The following is an 18,205-nucleotide window of genomic DNA, read 5'->3' on the forward strand; positions in this document are numbered from 1 at the left end:
AGCTCATCCTGATTGAATGGTACGCCTTGAACCCCGGAGCCCAGCTTCCACACCCACCATCATCCCAGCACCCATCCCAGTCAAGGCCTTGGAGGCTGGAGGCAGAAAGGAGAGGGTCTGGGTGGGGCAGACCAGAGAGGTGGGCCACGAGGACAGTGTGTGGGCAGTGGCCTGAGGAATGGGGACCGAGGGGGCGGGGTGGGCAGGTGCTTGGTCCTCGCTCCGGCTGCTGACTCGCCCAGCAGTACGCTGCTTGGGGAGGGCGGGAGATCATCCCGTGTCCCCAAGCTTCCTGCTGGGGCACTGCTCCTGAAAGGGGATCCGAGCCATGATAAGAGGCTCGAGGCAGGTCCTCAGGAAACAATGGGTGGCTTGATGAGACCTGCGCTGTGATACTCCTGAGAAGGGAGAAGCCCCTGCAGCCAGTCCCCACTGGAAAGGAAATTGGGGGTTTCCGTGGCAACCAGCTCCCTGGGCACAAAGGCTCGTCTGTCTGCTGGGAAGGCAGCTGAGGTGTCTCCCTGCAGCAGCCTTTGCTCTGGTGAAGGGGAGATGGAGGGAGGGATACGGGGTACCCACAGGGAGTGAGGGCCCTGGTGCTTCTTAAAGAGCTGACAGTCACCAGGCCAGTAGATGGGTGCAGCCTCAGGCAGCAGGGCAGGAACAGGGAAGAAGTGGGTGGGCAGAGCAGGTAGCTGGAGGCCGCGGGGTGGAAAGGCTGAACAGTTTATTATTTACAGGTATAAAGAACGTGAGACTAGAAGTGGGGATGAGGCACCGGCGGGAAGTGATTGCAGCTCAGTCGGTGATGATGAGCTCGTCTACCCCCCAGTCTTCATAGCTCCCGTCTGGCAGGTAGCGCCGAATGATGATGGGGATCTTTCGGGCCCTGTGGCAGGGGAGAAGTCACAAGTACATGAGGGCTGGGGGACAGATCGTGTGCAGACACAAGGGAAGAGAAGTCTTAGGAGCATCCGCTTGGGACCATGAGTGGACTCTGGAGGAAAGGAATTACAGTAATCCCTGAGTGCGGGGCAGTGGGTCTGCAAGGGCTCTGCCATCCCAGGGCTGAAGGGCAGAGGGGCAGGAAGACTGGGTGGATACTGGTAAGGGCAAGCGCAGCAGGAACAAGGAATTCTGCCGGCCAGGAGACGGGCACGTCTCGTCAGTGCCCTCCCCTTTGCCGGCCCCACCACCCCCGCCCTCCTCCTTGGTGGGCTGCCACCTGACCGAGCTAAGGATCCACAGGAACGAGCACCACACTTCCCCAGCAAGGAAGTGGGGATCGGGGTGGGCAGAGAACCCACAGGAGGCCTCCGAGGGCTCTGGAGCGGCGAACCGTGATCTGGGCGACTTACTTGAGCTCTTTCATGGCGATGAGCAAGGGATCTGTCTCCCCCTCCAGCTCGACCATCACAGGTGCGCACATCCTGTGGGTACAGGGACAGGTGTTGGGGAGACTGCAAACACAGGGAGAAGGGTCCAGCAGAAGTCGGGGAGCTCACGTCACAAACAGGACTGGCTGGGTACCCTAGTCCTCACCTTCGAGGCGGACAGGCGGTGGTTCAGGGGCACTGACCGTGAGGGTACACGGGTGGGAGCCAGGAGGCCGGATTTCAGCTTTGCTTCCAAAGCACTGAATTTCTCTCCAACTCTCAGCATGATTTGAACATGAAGACAAAAAGCCCTGCCTTGCCTACACAACAATGTTTAAACACTACTGCCAAACAAGCCAAGACTCACTAAGTGCCATATGCTGCTCTCAGCTCTTTACATAGATTATTTCATTTGAGGTAATGTTACTTCTGTTTTACTGATGAGGAAACTGAGTCACAGAGAGGTCAGTAACCAGCCCAAGGTCACACAGCCAGTAAGTGGCAGAGCCAAGAGTTGAACCCCGCGTGCTCCTGCCCACTGTGCTAGAACATCACTCATTTATAAGCTCAAGATCCATAAACTTTAGAAAGCTTCTGAGAGTGGGACAAGTGTAACCTTTCATCACAAGGCTATATGACATTCACCATGTCAGCTGCCCTACCAGGGACCTTTCCCAGGGCCTACGGCAGATTCCTGAACCCGGTGGCCATGCCAGAGTATTCCAGCACAAAGAAAGGGCATGTGCAAAGGCTCGCCTTCTGATTGCTCTAACCCAACACCCCCAGGCCCGGCCTCAGGGCCCAGCTCCCGTTTTCCTTCTTGGCAACACCTGCTCAGAAGTCCTGCTCTTCCAGCCTCGTGACGGGGCCTGCATCAGGCACTCACCTGCTTACTATCCTTCCACGATGCCCCACGGCCAACAGGCAGAACTCAGTCTGGCCCCTGCTCACCTTTCTAGCACCTTCTCATGTTACTTGCCCGTATTTATCCTGCGTTCCCGCCACACCAAACTCCTACAGCTCCCTGGAAAGACACTGTTGTTTCCTTTTTCATTCTCTGACAAGCTCTTCCTCTCCCTACAGGCCTGAGAGAGGCTCAAGTGTCTCCACCTTGGAGATCGTTTGCTGGATCCTCAGTGCCCTGACTCATTTACATATGCTTCTCTTGGCACCAACCTCACGGTACTGCAACTACTTGTTTGATGTTTCCCACATGAGACCAGGACCACATGCTCCATCACAAGGCCTGACCCACAGCACAGGCTCTGAGCACGAATGGGCAGGGTGCCACCAGTTCTGGGCCCACCTCCTCTAGGAAGCCACCTTTCATGATTCCAGCTCAAGTTTACACTAATGGATCCCAAACCTGATAATCATCAGAATTACGAGGAGAGCTTGTAAAAAATTCAGGTTCCCAGGTCCCCTGAATAGAATCTCTGGTGAAGGAGCCTGAGAACCTGCATTTACAAAGCTCCCTGGGTGACTGTGGCAATCAGCCAGTCTGAGAGCCACAGCTGACACCAAATAATTTACTAATTTTATGGCTGAATATTTTGATGTGTTACTCCCAAAAGCCTGAATATTTCCCAACAGCAGAGACCAAGTGTTTAACTTTCCCTATATCTTCTCTCAATAAATAATTCAATTTCCCCAAAATTTAAAGCTTTAAAGAATATGGCAAAATGCTTTTCCTGATCTGCAGGTGCCTTTCTTTCTTCAAGATATGAGTAATTCAAGAGCACTCATTCATCCAACCCTACTATGTGCAGGCGATGTACAAAGTGTGCGAGTGTGCCTTTGGGTCATTTGTCTGCACGAAAGCCTCCACAAATGAACCCAGCAACGGTCCTTAGGAAGTGGCTGTGCTCCACACCAGCCACCAGGTGGTGCTAAGGAACTGGAGCGAGATGTCATCCATAAACTACCCAAGAAATGGTTGTTCATCTGAGTACAAGGCTGCAAGCCTAGCGCTAAGGATAAGCTACGGCCGTGGCTCTCCACCCCCCCCCCCCCCCCCAGCAGGCAGGAACCCCTGGACAGTGTCCTAGCCCTTATTCAGCAGGAGCACCACAGACCCCACCACGTGGAACTGTACCTTGCTCCCAAAGAAAAGCAGGGCAATGGGACTTGGTAGTGGTCTGAATGTCTGCCTCCAAACTGTTCAGTGCTCCACACTGTCCACCAAATGCATGACCATCTTCTGAACTTGTCACTCAAAGCACCAGGGACATACTTGCCAGTCTTGTGCCCCAAGCGTCTTGCCATTCCCCCGCAACAAGCCACGCTTACCTGCCACCACCTGGACCTTTCCTTGTTCTGTTTCTGGCCCCTGGGATGCCCTCAAAACCACCTTCCTTTCCCGGTCCCCGCCTGAATTCTAACTTCCTTGTGAGGCTTCCCCAGTCACCCCAGCAATTACTCCCTTCTCCCCGTTTTCGCATCTCTTGTCAAGCACCACTCCCATGTGCCTTGGGTTCAGGGTATTTGCGAAGGGGTCCATCTCCCCGCCCACCCAAGGAAGACAACGGTGTCTTTGTATCTTTACTCGCCTTCACATCCCCAACAGGTGCAAGCACAAGTATCTTATTCAATGTTGAAAGACTTGAACTTACATACAATCTGTCTACTTGTCTGGAAACTCCTTGATGAATTATTCTTTCTGCCGGGTCACTTTTAGCAGAGACAGCACTAGAGCACCCTAGAGCACCCATAGAGTGCTCTGCAAACAGCGGAATGCTTTGCAACAAGACGGGAATGTCTTCTTTCCACACTACGCACTACAGGCCACGGGTGGCTACTGAGCACACGAAACGTGGCTAATGAGCCCAACCAACTGAACTTTTCCTTCTGTTTAATGTTACTTAATTGAAATTGAAATGGCCACATGGAGCTAGTGGCTGCCATCCTTGATGGAGTAGGCCTAGATGATCCTGACCCCGGGGTACCAAAATTATCATACTGCGTGAGGCTCTCCCTTCTGCCAGGCCAGCAAGGGGGGCAGGCTGGCAAGAGGTCTGCTGCTGCAGAACCGATGAGGAACCATGCTGCCCGCCTGTCAAACCCTTTGTCACGTGGACACGGTGGTTATCCTCACCCACAGGACTGCAGAGCACGTCCAAAGCTGACTGAAAACCAGGGGGGGACGCACAGACTCGGCCTCACTGCCCCTCCCGCACACAAAAGTCCACACCTCTGGCCCCAGCTTTCTTCTCGCCTATATTCCACTAGTCCCCCCTTGAAGCACCTCCACTTCCAGATCCCCAGCATTTCCCACACCGTCTTATAAGAAGTCTGGGTTGGGCTCCTTTCCTCGGCCTCGTGTTTCCCTGCGGAGACCGTCTACAAGAGCGACAGTACCACGCCTGCCTTCTCTCTGTCCCCCCACTTATTCCTCCTCAGGAAGGGGGAGTAACTTCTCTGACAGGGAGAAGAAGCAAGCATGTGAGGCCCAGCCTCTTGGAGAGGCCCCGCTTTCACAAAGCCACCTGCCTGCAGAGAGGGCACTTTCGAGGCCCACAAACTTAGCGGGCAGCCTTGCTCCTGCAGACACAGCGTCTGGAGGCCTGACCACGCCCTCGGCGCACACTCGGATCTCCGCCTGTCTACCGGCTAGCTCCTCAATCTCGTTCTCCTTCACCTGGTTCTAAACTCGGGAGGGAAAGGAAAGGTTGCTCATTTCAGGTGCCCAGAATCCAACCCATCACTACTCTGTGTTTTCACACCTCTGGCGTGGCTTCTACGTGGAGGGAGGGCTCTCCCACTCCTCTGGGCTGGCCGTCGTCGACCTTGAGTCAAGGACCACATTAAGCCGGGCATTACTGCCGCAGCGCCCCCAACTGACTGGCCCACAATGGTCTAGGCTCCCTGAATCCACACGTTTTTGCTTCGTAACCTGACAGGCCATCATCGAGTTCTGTATTTTTATTGTTACTCTTCTACGGTGCTGTTATTTGACTTCTCAGATGCTCATAGCCTATTTCTCCTGTTGGATCAGACTCCTTGAGGGCAGGGGTCTAGCACCGTGCCTGGCACACAGGGACCGCATTCCCCCCCACCCCCACCTTATTTAGCACGTGAAAGCAGGGAGTCTGCTTTCAGGGGCCAGGCTGGGCCACGTCGACAGTTTGGAGGCTCACTGTAGCCTGACTGATGGGAAAGACAGTGAAGGGGACACTCACGCGATCTGGAGGGCTCGCGTGCCCAGCACGCGCGCTCGCTCGTACTTGGTCATGTACGGTGTAGTGATTCGTTTCTGGTTGGCCTGCGGTCGCTCTCCAGAGGGGAGGATCTCCACATTCTCCTGGCCCTCCTGGACACCAAGGCAGAAAGAGGGAAACTCTCAGGTGTGTTACTGAGGGGAAGGGGGAGGGTGAGAGGGAGGGGAGGGAAGGGGGACGAGACCAGGACTACAACCACTATTACTGCGGAGCATATGCCAGCCACCCTGCAGCTGCCTTACTGACACCTCATTTAATTCTCACAATAACCTTATGAGTAGGGATTACCGTGCCCATTTCAGAGGCCTGGAGAGTTACTTAACTCGGCCAAAGTCTCAGACCTAGTAAAAGAGAGGAATCATGACCAGGATGACAAAGCCAGCTGCCTCCCCCAGAAGAAGGAAGCAGATGGGCCCAGAACGCTGACTCCATACAAAGACGTCCTGAGCACAGACAACAATCACCCTAAGCAGGAAACGAGGAATAAGCACCCCATCTTCAGCTAGGGTAACTGAGTCAATGGGTCAAGTGGCTAAAAAGTCAGCGTGAAGGCAGGAACATACTATATGTATCGTTCATATATACACCGGGGGTGCCAAAAATATATACACATGGACACTTTGGTCAACGTTGCTCAAGAAGTAGTTTGCCGTAATCAGAAGTGTCTGGACACTGATGGGAACCACTTTGAGCACCTCTTGTAATTGCAGAAGTCAAACGTGACTTGTATTCATCTTTTGTTATCAGTATATGTTGCGTATTACAATTTTAATAGTTTTCCTTTCTTAAAATGTGTATACATTTTTTTTGGTACCGTGTGTGTGTGTGTGTGTGTGTGTGTTCATATATTTAACAATTACTTATCAGGCATCTGTCATGTGCCAAACATCATAATAGATGCTGAGACAAAGCTAAGAGCTTTTGCTCTCAAAGAAAGAATTCATGGTCTGGGCAGGAGACAAGAATAAACAGAACAGCAGGTGCTTTGAAGGAATGCAAGTGTGCAACAAACTTAACAAGGTGGGGGGCATCTAACTCACACGGTGGGTTAGGAAGACAGTCCAAAGATGAGACTTGAGCTTGTCTAGGATTAGTAGGAGTTCCCAAGCCCATGAGGAAGGGAAGGGCATTCCAGGCAGGCTGAATTGAATGTGCAAAGGCACAGAGGAGGTAATGTACTAGGTTTGGACAACTAATTATGGAGTATGAACAGAGCAAAGGTGCATATAGGGTCACAGGCAGGAGAATAAATATTACAATAAAGAATTAAGTCAACAGGACGGTGGGGTGGCTCAGTTGGTTGGACCACGAGCTCTCAACAACAAGGTTGCCGGTTCAATCCCCACATGGGATGGTGGGCTGTGCCCTCTGCAACTAAAGATTGAAAATGGGAACTGGACTTGAAGCTGAGCTGCGCCCTCCACGGCTAGATTGAGGGACAACGACTTGGAGCTGATGGGCCCTGGAGAAACACAATGTTCCCCAATATATTCCGCAATTTAAAAAAAAAAATTAAGTCAACAAATATTTATTGAGTGCTTACTGTATGTCAAGTAGTGTTCCAAGTGCTTGGCATAGAGCAGTAAGATAAAATTCTTCCCCTACAGAGCTTATACTATAGTGAGAAGAGATAAACAATAAATAAAATAAGTAAAATGTGTATAACAATAGAGAAACAAGACAGGGAGTGCCAAGGAGGTAGTGCGGGAGGAGGGGGAGAAAGCTGCCATTTTAAATATGAATAAGATGGTCACAGAAGGCCTCCTTGATATGACAGTTGGACAAAGCCCTGAGGGGAGTGAGGAGCAGGTCATGTGCGCTTCTCGGGGAAAAGTGTTCCTGGAAGAGGAAACAGCATGATCAGAAGTCTTGAGCAGAGGTGTGCCTGGCAGGCCAAGGACAGCAAGAAGAGATAAGATCACAGAGGGAGCAGGTGGCCAGATCATGGAGAACTTTGTACGTCTTTTTGGCAATTCCTTTGAATGAGATGGGAAGCCACCAGATGAGGGTTCTAAATCGGAGACATCAGTTAACTTAAGATTTGAAAGGATCACTCTGGATACTCTGTTGAGAATATTTTGTAGAGGGCAACGGCAGAAGCAGAGAGACCATTTAGGAAGACCGAGGGTATCATGCAGGCAGGTAAGAGAGATGACTCTGGCAGCAGAAAGACAATCAGAGCAGACGGAAGGCAGGAAAACCAGGAACACAATTTCTGCAGTAATGTGGTTGTAAAGGAATAAAGATCTAAACCAGGCTGGTGCACTAGGAATGAAGAAATGGAACAGGGCTGAACTAAATGAAGGAGCCAGAATTGACGGGACAGGAATGGAAGGAGACCGGAAGGATGGAGAAAGAGGTTTCTGACACAGTGAATACGGGTACTCGAGAGTGTCCTGAAGAGAGAAAATTCAAAAAGAGGGGCTTTGGCTTCTAAGCCAAACGGGACTAAAAAAGTCGAGGGATCACTCTCCAGGAGACATAAAGCACTTCTTCTTCCATCAGTCACCCAAGACAGAAAGCCCTATTTTATTCATGAAGCTAGTAACCCACCCATCTAGTTGCTGAATCCAGAAACCTAGCGGTCATGTTTGTCATCTCCCACTTTCTCAGCCCCAAATCCAATCCATCAAAATATCTCTTCCATCTGTTTCCTTATCAATGGCCCTAGCAATGCACAAGTTCAAGCTGCAGGTCTCCCACCTGGCGGTCTGTGACAGTCCCCTAATTAATGTCTCTCTCTCATACTTGCTCCTCCCTGCTTCGCTCCTGAGGTCAGCATGCTCTTTCTAAAGTGTCAACTTTACATCATGCCACTCCCTGGTTCAAAACTTGTCAGTGGCTTCCTTCAACCTACAGTCTACAAAATCTTGCCTGATCTGGGCCCTTACCTCGCCAGCTTTATTCAAGGTCACTCTCCCCCTTGCTCCTATGCAGCCCCACGCTGCAGAGCACCTGGCACATAATAAACAATCAACACACAGTCGCTGAATGAATAAATGTGACATCTCACCCATCAGTGAACTAACTGCCTCAGAAACCACGGACTGTGGTCCAAGTGGACAAAAGCCTGCAGGCCCACCCTCTGGGGCTGTTGCGCTACCCAGGACTGGAACTCTGCCCACTCTAATGGGGGGTGGCTGGGGCAGGGCCTTTGGTCACAAACAGGAGGCAGATGCATTCAGGCAATGATCACTGGGCAGCCTGTTTGACAGCCTGGGCTGCAGGAGGGAGACTGAGACTACACACTGACCTCCTCGGCGTTCTCCAAGTCATCTAGCCCTTCATCCTCTTCCACGTCATCAAAGTCATCGCCGTCAAAACTGGACAAGAAGAAAGAGGCCAATTAGTCAGAGCACCACTTACTGGAATCCAAAAGGGCAGAGAGTGTCTCAGCCAACAGTTAGGAGGTGCTCCACAAACATCTACTTAATGAGTGAATCAAACTTCTGTTCCATTTTACTCCTTCGAATTCACCCCCATCAACCCCCAAAATTGGCTAGGACACATTCTTCATCACTGTCTCTTTTCTCTCTCTACGCTGCATCATTCTCATCAGCACAAACATTTTCCCCATCTTAAAAAAAAAACAAAACCTCTCTCCCCCCAGAGCCTTATTTCCATGCTCTGCTTGGGAACAAAAATCATGGAAGAGTTGTCCATCATCACTGTTTCCAATTCTTCTCTTTCCGTTCTGTCACAATTTCACTCCAAGAAGACCTCCATCTCCACGGCTCCATCAAAACCACTCCTTCTTTCAAGTCTGTGAATGATTTCCATGTTGCCAACCAATGGACTCTTCTTGTTCTCGTTTAGCTTGACTTTTCAGTGGCACGTTAGCCCACTCTCGCTCAGTACACCCTCCTCACTCGACTGCAAGGACACCTCCCTCTCTTGGTATTTCCCCCACCTCACTGGCTGCTCCTTCTCAGTGTCCTTTGCTCGTGTCTCTTCTTCTCCAACCCCAAGGAGTCCCTGTTGGAACGCTCTAACGCTCAGTCACCTCCCCTTCTCTACTGACACCCCCTGATGATGTCACCTGTTTCTCAGTTTTGACTAATATACTTATGCGGACCACTCCCCTATTTTAATCTTCAGAACAGACCTCTGCTCCCACCCCACACATCGGGAAATCTTTTTGGCGCCAGCTTCAAAATGAACTCAGAATTCAAAACCACTTCTCACTACCTCTACTACTAACACACTACCTTCTCTCGCCAGACGACTGCAACCTGCCCAGACCTTTCCCACCTGTCGCACCACTCCTCTGGAGTACTTCTACACAGTAAGTCCTCATTCAATGCCCACGATAGGTTCTGCGACTTTAAGCAAAACGATGCACGACGCAACCAATTTTACCATCGACTAACTGATAGCAACAGGTGGGATCCTACCGCATCTCATCAACGTTAGAAAACGGTATTCGAGGACCCGCTGTACTACGTACTTTTACTGCCTCATCTCACACGATCCTACGTTATCTGTCCCCTCTTCTAGAAGGGAGCACCTGGAGAGGAAGGGCTACGTCTAACACAGCGCAATATTCCCAATACAGGACCCGGAACCTGGCGCAGTGGAAGTTTTCTGAAAGACACCTTTTCCACTGATCCTCTCTGCCCCCTCGAGCCTGTGCCTTTTGTGTCCAGTCCCTGGCTACGCTCTTGGTTCCGCGCCCTTCCCTTCTCCGGCTCCGCGGGCCCCTTCAGCAGCCCCAGTCCCCTCGGATACGGTCCCTCCACGCCTGGCTCGTCAGCCTCCTTGGACTCAAACTCCCGCTTCACCCACCCCTTCCGAGGCTCCGCAAAGGCCACTTGGCTCCCGCACTCACTTGTCCTCATTGTCTGACATGACGCCGACGCAGCCGCGACTCGGCTCTGCGCCCCAGACCCGCACGGAGATCCGCGAACAGCGTGCCTCCCACCAGCCCCGCGACACGCGTCCTCTGCGCCTGCGCCGTGAACCAGAAGCAATCACTTCCGGTAGGCAGGACTGAGTAAATGTGCGCATGCGACGAGATGCATGCTCGTTACCATGGTAGCCAGAGCGTCCCGCTGCCGGCTCTAGACACAGCGATCTCAGTGTTTCTGCCGGGTCCCCGCGCGATGCCGCGGTAGAGCCGTGCTTTTGGGCTCCGGAGCCCAGCCACCGCTCTCTGTGAGGAGGGGTGCACCCAGCCGGCGTCTTACTTTAGGGTGAGGTTTCAATTTTGGGGTAACATCCTAGAGGCTTCATAGCAGGGTTTTATCTTGCAGTGATGATGAAAGAATCCAACCTGACTAAATTCCAACAGCTATCTAAAGGCCCTCTTCCTCCCCAAAGGCCTTCCCTGCCACAAGCAGCAGGTCAAGATGAGGTCTCCGTTCGTGTGTGTGTGTGTGTGTGTGTGTGTGTGTGTGTGTGTCGGTCTGTCTGTTTCGGGTGGGAGAGGAGGGCACTCGCAATAGTGACACGCGGCAACACGATTCTCCTGCAGCCGGACCTCGCTCCCAGACTTCGGTGGTGTTGGAAGGGCGGGGTGCAGGAGTAGAGACAGGGGGTATGTCATTGTGTGTTTTCCCTCCTTAGGGCCCTGCCATGGCTTCCCAGGAGAAGATGGAGGCAGTGACCAAAGGAACGGGGTTCTGGAGCTGCCCCAAGCAGGCCACTTATACCCCTGGGACCTGTGAGCTCCTGAGAGGTCAGTGCGCTTAAAGGAAAAGAGGGGTGGTAGCAGTTACCCTCCGTAACTCGGGTCTCCCCTTTTGACCTGTGGCTCAGCAATTGCTATTTTCATTTTACAGAAAGATTCAGGTCCTACAACTTGCAAGTGGCCAAAAGTCAAAGAACCAAGAATTTTAGAGTAGTTAACAATTGTACATCCCTTAGATCACACTTTCAGTTTCCCCTGGGAAGCTTTATCTCCCCCCACCAGGACCCACCACCACAGTGGAACCAACTGCGATGTGACCAAATACCTTTTTCTTCATTGGAATTAGCGCAACCTGTAGTCAAATATTTAGTATGTCCCATTGGATCAGTATCCACCTACCCCTCTAGCCAGTGAAATCCAATAGGGCTGGGATTGTTCCTTTTTTGGCTCACCATTACAGCTTCAGCCCCTGGCACATGGTTAATGCTTGGTCATTCATTCATTTATTCACTCACACAACAAAAAAAATTTTAAAAGCCCACTATGGGCTTTAGACATTGTTCTAGATGCTATGGATACAGCATTAAAAACAAAAACAAAAACAAACCAGCAAAACTTCTGGCTCTCATGGAGCTGATATCCTAGCAGGAGGGTGACAAGTAATAATAAGTAAAATGTGTAGAACTTAGATGGTGATGAGTGCTACAGAAAAAAATAAGACAGAAGAGGAAGAGAGGGAGTATTCAGGTGCAGGACGGGGGTAGGAGGTGATACAATTTTAAATTTCAGTGGGTGAGATGAAGGCTCAGCAGGCTTTACAAAAGTGCTTTATCTTGCAGTAATGATGGAGGAATCCAGACTGACTAAATTCCAACAGCGCCACATCATGGACACCATGAAAAGTAAGAGGCAGTCCACAGAGGCTTCCTGGGCAGAGGGATTCTGGGCCACGTTTTTCAAGCTCCTCCATATTAAGAGGTAGAGGACATCATTTTAAAAGACCAAAATAGTAGAGTGTAGTATTTCCGACCCTTGCATCTGGGGGATTGACCTTGAGGCGGCCTTTGTTTCTTCCCCCAGACACGGGTCCTGGCACCACAACCAGTCTCCTGCAGTTCTGCTCTAGCTGCCTTTCCCAAGAGATCACAGCCCAGGCGAGACTTCCTGTCCAGCCAAAATAGTCTCAAAACTGTCCTGTCTGCAATCTATCCCTCCCTGTTACACACATACCATAGGAGCTCTCCAGAGGAAAGGACTGTGGATGTGTCTCATTTGTCGTTTTATTCATTCATAGCTTAGCTAGCAGAAACAAGAAAACTGGCAGAATTCCAACTTAGGAAGATTATGCAGAGCCTTTCCATAGCTCACCTCTGACCACACATTACATTTTTTTTCTTCTTTTCTTTTTTTTTTTCTTTTTTGTTTTTTAAGGAGGACACAGCTCACAGTGGCCTATGCTGGGATCGAACCGGCAACCTTGGTGTTATTAGCATCACACTTTAACCAACTGAGCTAACCGGCCACCCCTACATTACTTATTTTTGAGGAAAACAAAAAAGTGGAAGTACGTGGGCACAATAGCCAGGGGCCCTCTAAGATCTTGAAAGCAACTTTGCTTTCTGAGATGTAACTGAATCAATCAATATTTAATGGAGCAGAACACAGACCTGTAAAGTTGCCTTTAAGAGAGAGAATACCAGAAGGTCCAACCCTGCCGAGTTTTACTTGAATCTACTGAAAGCTGTTGCCGTCTTTGAAGAAAGAATGTGCTTATCAGGAGGGCATTTGATCAATGACAGAAGCATAGGGAAGAGAGAGTCAGACATTGGCACCTGTTCAGCACTGGCTGAGGGAGGGAGGCTCCATCCGGCCAGGTCAGAAGTCAGATGTCCTTCCTTATTGTGGAAAAGTACAACTCAGGCTGCCTAGTGCCGTGACATATCTGAATCACAACTCAGTCTCCACGCTCAGCAATCTACTAATAAACTGGTGTCCCCTGTAGCATGACCACAAAGAGATTATGCTAGAAATTTCACTAAAAGTAAAACTAGCAGACCAAGGACTCCATCTGTCTTGTTCACCACGGTAGCCCCAGCACTTAGCTGCTCAAAATTTTTTTTTTTTTTTTTTTTAAGCTGCTCAATGTTTATTGAAGGACTGACTGCATTAGTGGTTAGGCCAACATGAGTAATTGGTTCACCTGGCAGTGTTATTCCCCTTAGAAGTTTTATTTTTTTAAATTGCCTCCAAGCATTGGTGTTGAGTCTGCTTTCTTCTAGAATCTTCTCTTTACTTCTCTTACCCAAATCCTACTGTTGTTTTGAGCCTTCGTTCAAATTCTGTTGCAAGCCATAAATTCCTCTCCTTCACCGGAACTCCCAGAATTACTCGGGCCATAAATATTTGCTGAAAACGGGCCAGAGGAAGAGGTAGCATTTGGCACTGGACAGACAGGAATAGGGAGTGGACGGAGCAGGAGGGACATTCTAGGAAGCACAGCATGTCTTCAGAAAAGGGAGATACGTAAAGCTGCGTGACCCCCAGGTACAGGATGGGAGAGGGAAAGGTCAGTGGGAAGTAACGGCAGCACCGTCCTTCCCGTTCCTCAGGGCAGACACCTCAGTCATCCTTGACGCCTCTTCCTCCCAGACCCCCCAGCTGACCCATCAGCAATCCTGTCCACTTGACGTTCAAACCACGTCCTGACTCTGACGGCCTCTGCCCTTGGCCCCCAACACGGCATTTTCAACAGCAACCAAAGGGATCATGTCACTCCTCTGCGCAAAACCCTCCGATGGCTCCCGACCTCACACAAAGTAAAAGCCAGTCTTTCCAGAGGCCTACAAGGCCCTGTACTTTGCTTGGTCCCCATGACCTCTGACCTCTACTCCCACCATGTGCCCCTTTGCTCACTCCATTCCTGGCACCCTGGCCTCCTGGCTGTTCCTCAAGACACGCCAGGCACATTCCCACGTGAGGGCCTTTGCTGTAGCTACTCCTTCCCTCTGCCTGGAATGCTGGCCCCTCATCACTTTTGGGCTTTTCTCAAATGTTACCCTCTTCGTGAGGCCTTCCCTGACTACCCTATTTAAGTGGTAAATCCTGCTGTGACACACTCTATGCTCCACCTTGGTATGGTCACCACCTAACATACTAATATATTGTACTTATTTTATCACCATCCGCACCCCAGATGCAGACACCATGAGGGCAAGACTTTGTCTTACCACTTTACCCGCAGTGTCCTGGGCCTGGCAACGAGTGGACGCTCATTACGTATTCGCTGGGTGGGTGACAGAAGGCTGGGAAGGGAGGAAAGGTAGGGGCCAGATCCAAACAGTGGGTGGGGCCTGCTCGGAGCTGGGCTTTACGGTGATGGACAGAGAGGGGCTGACACACTTGGCTGGCCTGGAGGAGAAGCCCAGGTCTGGCAGGGACAGCAGGACAGACTGGTGTCTATCACCTTCCAAACCACCCCTCCCGGCCATGGACCAAGCCAGTTTTAAGAATCTTTTTATCGAAATAAAAGCACCAGGATGAAGGCTTGATGTACAAGAATGTTTATTGCAGCATTGTTTGAAGTAGTAAAAAGAAACAGAAACAGCCTGAATCTCTGAAACTAGGACACTAGTTGGATAAAGAAGGCAGCCATTCTGAGGACCAGTATACAGCTATAAAAAATAAGTCATATATAAATGGAGTGATCTAGAACGATGTCCATGATAAATTGTTAAGTGACGAGTCTGTTCATCCAGTGTTTGAAAAACGAATCTTAGATATGCACACATATCTTAGAACGTTTATATATATACGCATCAAAAAGAATGGACAGAGACCACCAAATTGCCCATTGTGTGCGCGGGGCAGTTGGAGGAGAGAAGGAAAGACTTCTGTACTGCTTGCTTTGTTAGAACAGGCAGGTATCACTTTTATAAATTAAAAAAAAAAGCCAAGTGGATTCCCCGATGCCAACCCTTCCTTCCCCAGGAGGAGACACTCTGCCCCTACAGTGCAGCCCAACATCCAGCCAGAGGGTCTTGCCTTCCAGGCAGCCAGCCTCAGCCATCTACCTGCCTCCCATCCTGGAGGCCCGATCCCACCTCCGGCCTGCCAGCATGTGCCAGGCCAACGGGGCCTACAGCCGGGAGCAGTTCAAGCCTCAAGCCACCCGTAAGTGGGAGGGCCTCAACCGCAGCCCCTCTCCCACCTCCCTCCATGAGGGGGGTAAGGGGTCCAAGGAGACAAGCTGCCCACCGGGCAGGTGAACATGTATCTAATCAAGTTCTCACGATGTTTATCCCAATGCCCTTGAACCTTGGCACATGTTAGCTTGGGGGTGTTCGGGCTACAGGGGAAACCAGTTAGGTGGTCCTTCTAAAAAATTTTTTTCAGAACCCTCTTTAACAGTTAATTGGATTCTTCCAATCTCTGATAAATGGCTGGCTGGCAGGTCTCATGGCCACTGCTCCCTCAAGCTCACTCGGTGCCTCAAATCCAGAGCCCTTCTGCACGCCGGCCTGGATGGAACAGTTCATCCCCTTCCTCCTTGGCACTTGACATAACTCGTGGCCCAGACCCTCCTACACTCCACGTAGCCTCTACACGCAGGCCACAATGGTGGTCACTGAGTCTTCTTAGCCCTGCTCTGCAACAGAGCGCTGTATGGGTTCTGACAAAGCTCTCTTCTTGGTTCTCTCAATCCCTTTCCCTTCTTGTCTTCACGACAGGCTCCGGTGCACCCTGGAGCAAGCATGCCCAATTAGGAACATAGACCATGAATGGGGGTGCCCTTCACACCATAATTAAGCCATTTCTGGGCCTTAACAGGAGATCTGGAGAAGGAGAAGCAAAGACTCCAAAATATCTTTGCCACAGGGAAGGACAAAAAGGAACGGAAAAGAAAGCCCCCTCCTGTACGACAGGAGGACCCAGCCCCTGAACTGGACCGGTTTGAAGAACGTAAGCCACTGATGGGCCAGTTATGCAGGGGAGGGGTGTGTGTGTGGAGGGGACCCAGAGTCAGAGGAAGGGGTGAGCCCTGAGAGCCAACCAGTAAGAAACACTGACCACAGAACCGCTTCCTCTCCCCAGGAGAGGCAAGCCCAGCCCCCGCCACACCTCCCCGGAGCCTGAAAGGCCCTAAGCCCTGTCCACTGATGACCCTTCTTCCTGTCCAGTGGTGAAGGAAATCCAGGAGAGGAAAGAATTCCTGGCTGACATGGAGGCCCTGGGACAGGGCAGACAGTACCGAGGGATGATCCTCGCTGAAATCTCCCAGGTAGGAGAAGCCGACAGGGAAGTGGGAGGGGACGCGTCCATCAGGATTATGGAGTACGAGACGTGAGGAGAAATAAAGCGTCAGCTGTGGCCGAGGTGTTGGAAGTCCAGTTCTAGCCTCACACCCATGTTGGCTCCCCAACTTCCTAACCTGATACCCAGCTTTCCCTGATACCCTTGCAGAAACTATGGGAAATGGAGGACATTGACCAGAAGAGGACTGAGCAACTTAGGCAGGCACTTGCCACCACTTAGTCTGTCTCCAGAGATGGGGGCAGAGCAGCTGAACCTGGACCACTGGAGCCCACCCCATTGATTGCCAGGCAGGGTCATCCCCAGGTCAGCCCACCCCTCCTGGCCGTCCTCCGCATCAAATGGTCCTACAACACTGCCCTGGCCTCAGGCACCCCGGGCATATACAGCACCCTAGAAAATGGACCACATCAGAGAATGAGCCCGTTCTCAAGACTGTCCAGGGATCCTGGGTCAGCTGCGCCTCAGAGACCCACGGTCACAGATTCACATACGCGTGACTTCGAGTCTTTTCTCAGGGAAAGAGGCCCAGATGCCATGAAAGCAGGTCCGAGTCTCACCATCTTGGGCGACTACCTACGAGTATCCAATGGGCCCTCCTTCCACCATCTCCACCCACCATGTCCCCACACGGAGCTTTCAGAACTTAGGAAAGAGTATGATTCCTGTCTTCCCACCTGTCTAGGACCTACTTATTTGAGTTCTTACAGCCTTAGGTGAATGTTTAACTGCTATGATTAATTGGCTAATAAAACATATTTAATGTAGGTCATTACACCGTTTTGTTTTCAGAGGGATAAGGCTGATTTGTTCAAGGAGTTAGAATTGTTCAAGGACAGATGGTTTCTAGCTGTTTGCATATTTCAGGTGGAAATGGGAACCGACGCTTCTTGAGCACCCCATGGCCGGGCACTGTGGTAGGTGCTGAATTTCACTCTCAGTTAATTCTCTTAATAAACCCGTGCAGTGGTTCATTATCCCTGTGTGAAAACTAAGGCTCACCGAGATACTGGAACCAAGGTCATTTCACTAGCAAGTAGCCTACTCAGGATTAAGTTAGCTTTATGTCTTTCCACTAAACCCAGAGCCCATGCGAAGAAACCCAAAGGGGCGGGAGGAATCCGAGAGCCCTGGCTTTGGCGTTCCGGTGCCAGCCTGTGCTCCATGACCTTGGGCAACCCCCCAGCCTCAGCGCTGATTGCTCTCCTGGGAGGCCTGGCCTCAAAGAGCTGCTGCGGAGACATGTGCCCACAAGAGCAGCCCCTGGGCCTGGCACACAGCACATGGCAGTCCCCAGACCTTCTGATAACCACGAGCCCGGTGTTCTCCAGTACTCTTGTCATTTTTCCTATCCCCATACGTCAAAATATTTTGGAAATGTCAGCCAACGCTCCCTCCTGGAGGGATTCATATAATCCTACAGGCCACGTGACCTAAGTTCTGGTTTGCAGGATAAACACTGCCTGCAGCCTCAAACAGGTAAGCGGAGAGGGCCAGATCAAGGGCTAGCCCCAAAACATTCCACGGGAAGCCTGTGTCCTCACACGCTCCAGACCTGAGGGCGGAGGATACGTGATAAGGACAGCTGTCCTCCACCTGGAAGACCCCACTACATGGCTCAAAGGCTGCAGACTGGAGCATCCCAGGATAAATTCAGCCTACCGTTGACTTCT

The 18,205-nt window shown here is 51.1% G+C and overlaps 2 protein-coding genes across 4 annotated transcripts; one reads left to right on the plus strand and one right to left on the minus strand.

The window, feature by feature from the left end:
• Positions 1–710: 710 nt before the first annotated feature.
• POLR2F (RNA polymerase II, I and III subunit F) lies at positions 711–10,545 on the minus strand. Of its 2 annotated transcripts, none has more exons than XM_033117122.1 (5): positions 10,422–10,545; positions 8,847–8,916; positions 5,555–5,685; positions 1,359–1,430; positions 711–889 (listed from the first exon to the last, which is right to left on the minus strand). In XM_033117122.1, exons 1-5 carry the CDS (start codon positions 10,439–10,441, stop codon positions 799–801), a joined length of 384 nt encoding a protein of 127 aa, XP_032973013.1. In that variant the 5' UTR covers positions 10,442–10,545; the 3' UTR covers positions 711–798. The 2 variants fall into 2 exon arrangements, with proteins under 2 accessions (XP_032973013.1, XP_032973014.1); XM_033117123.1 differs by having other exon boundaries at positions 822–963.
• Positions 10,546–10,632: 87 nt separating this feature from the next.
• Positions 10,633–17,299, plus strand: C10H22orf23 (chromosome 10 C22orf23 homolog). Of its 2 annotated transcripts, none has more exons than XM_033117119.1 (7): positions 10,633–10,785; positions 11,159–11,270; positions 12,062–12,124; positions 15,210–15,392; positions 16,050–16,181; positions 16,400–16,500; positions 16,683–17,299. In XM_033117119.1, exons 2-7 carry the CDS (start codon positions 11,168–11,170, stop codon positions 16,752–16,754), a joined length of 654 nt encoding a protein of 217 aa, XP_032973010.1. In that variant the 5' UTR covers positions 10,633–10,785; positions 11,159–11,167; the 3' UTR covers positions 16,755–17,299. The 2 variants fall into 2 exon arrangements, with proteins under 2 accessions (XP_032973010.1, XP_032973011.1); XM_033117120.1 differs by having other exon boundaries at positions 16,098–16,181.
• Positions 17,300–18,205: the final 906 nt, after the last annotated feature.

The sequence above is a fragment of the Rhinolophus ferrumequinum genome, chromosome 10 (genome assembly GCF_004115265.2).
Source record: "Rhinolophus ferrumequinum isolate MPI-CBG mRhiFer1 chromosome 10, mRhiFer1_v1.p, whole genome shotgun sequence".
Classification (NCBI taxonomy): domain Eukaryota; kingdom Metazoa; phylum Chordata; class Mammalia; order Chiroptera; family Rhinolophidae; genus Rhinolophus; species Rhinolophus ferrumequinum.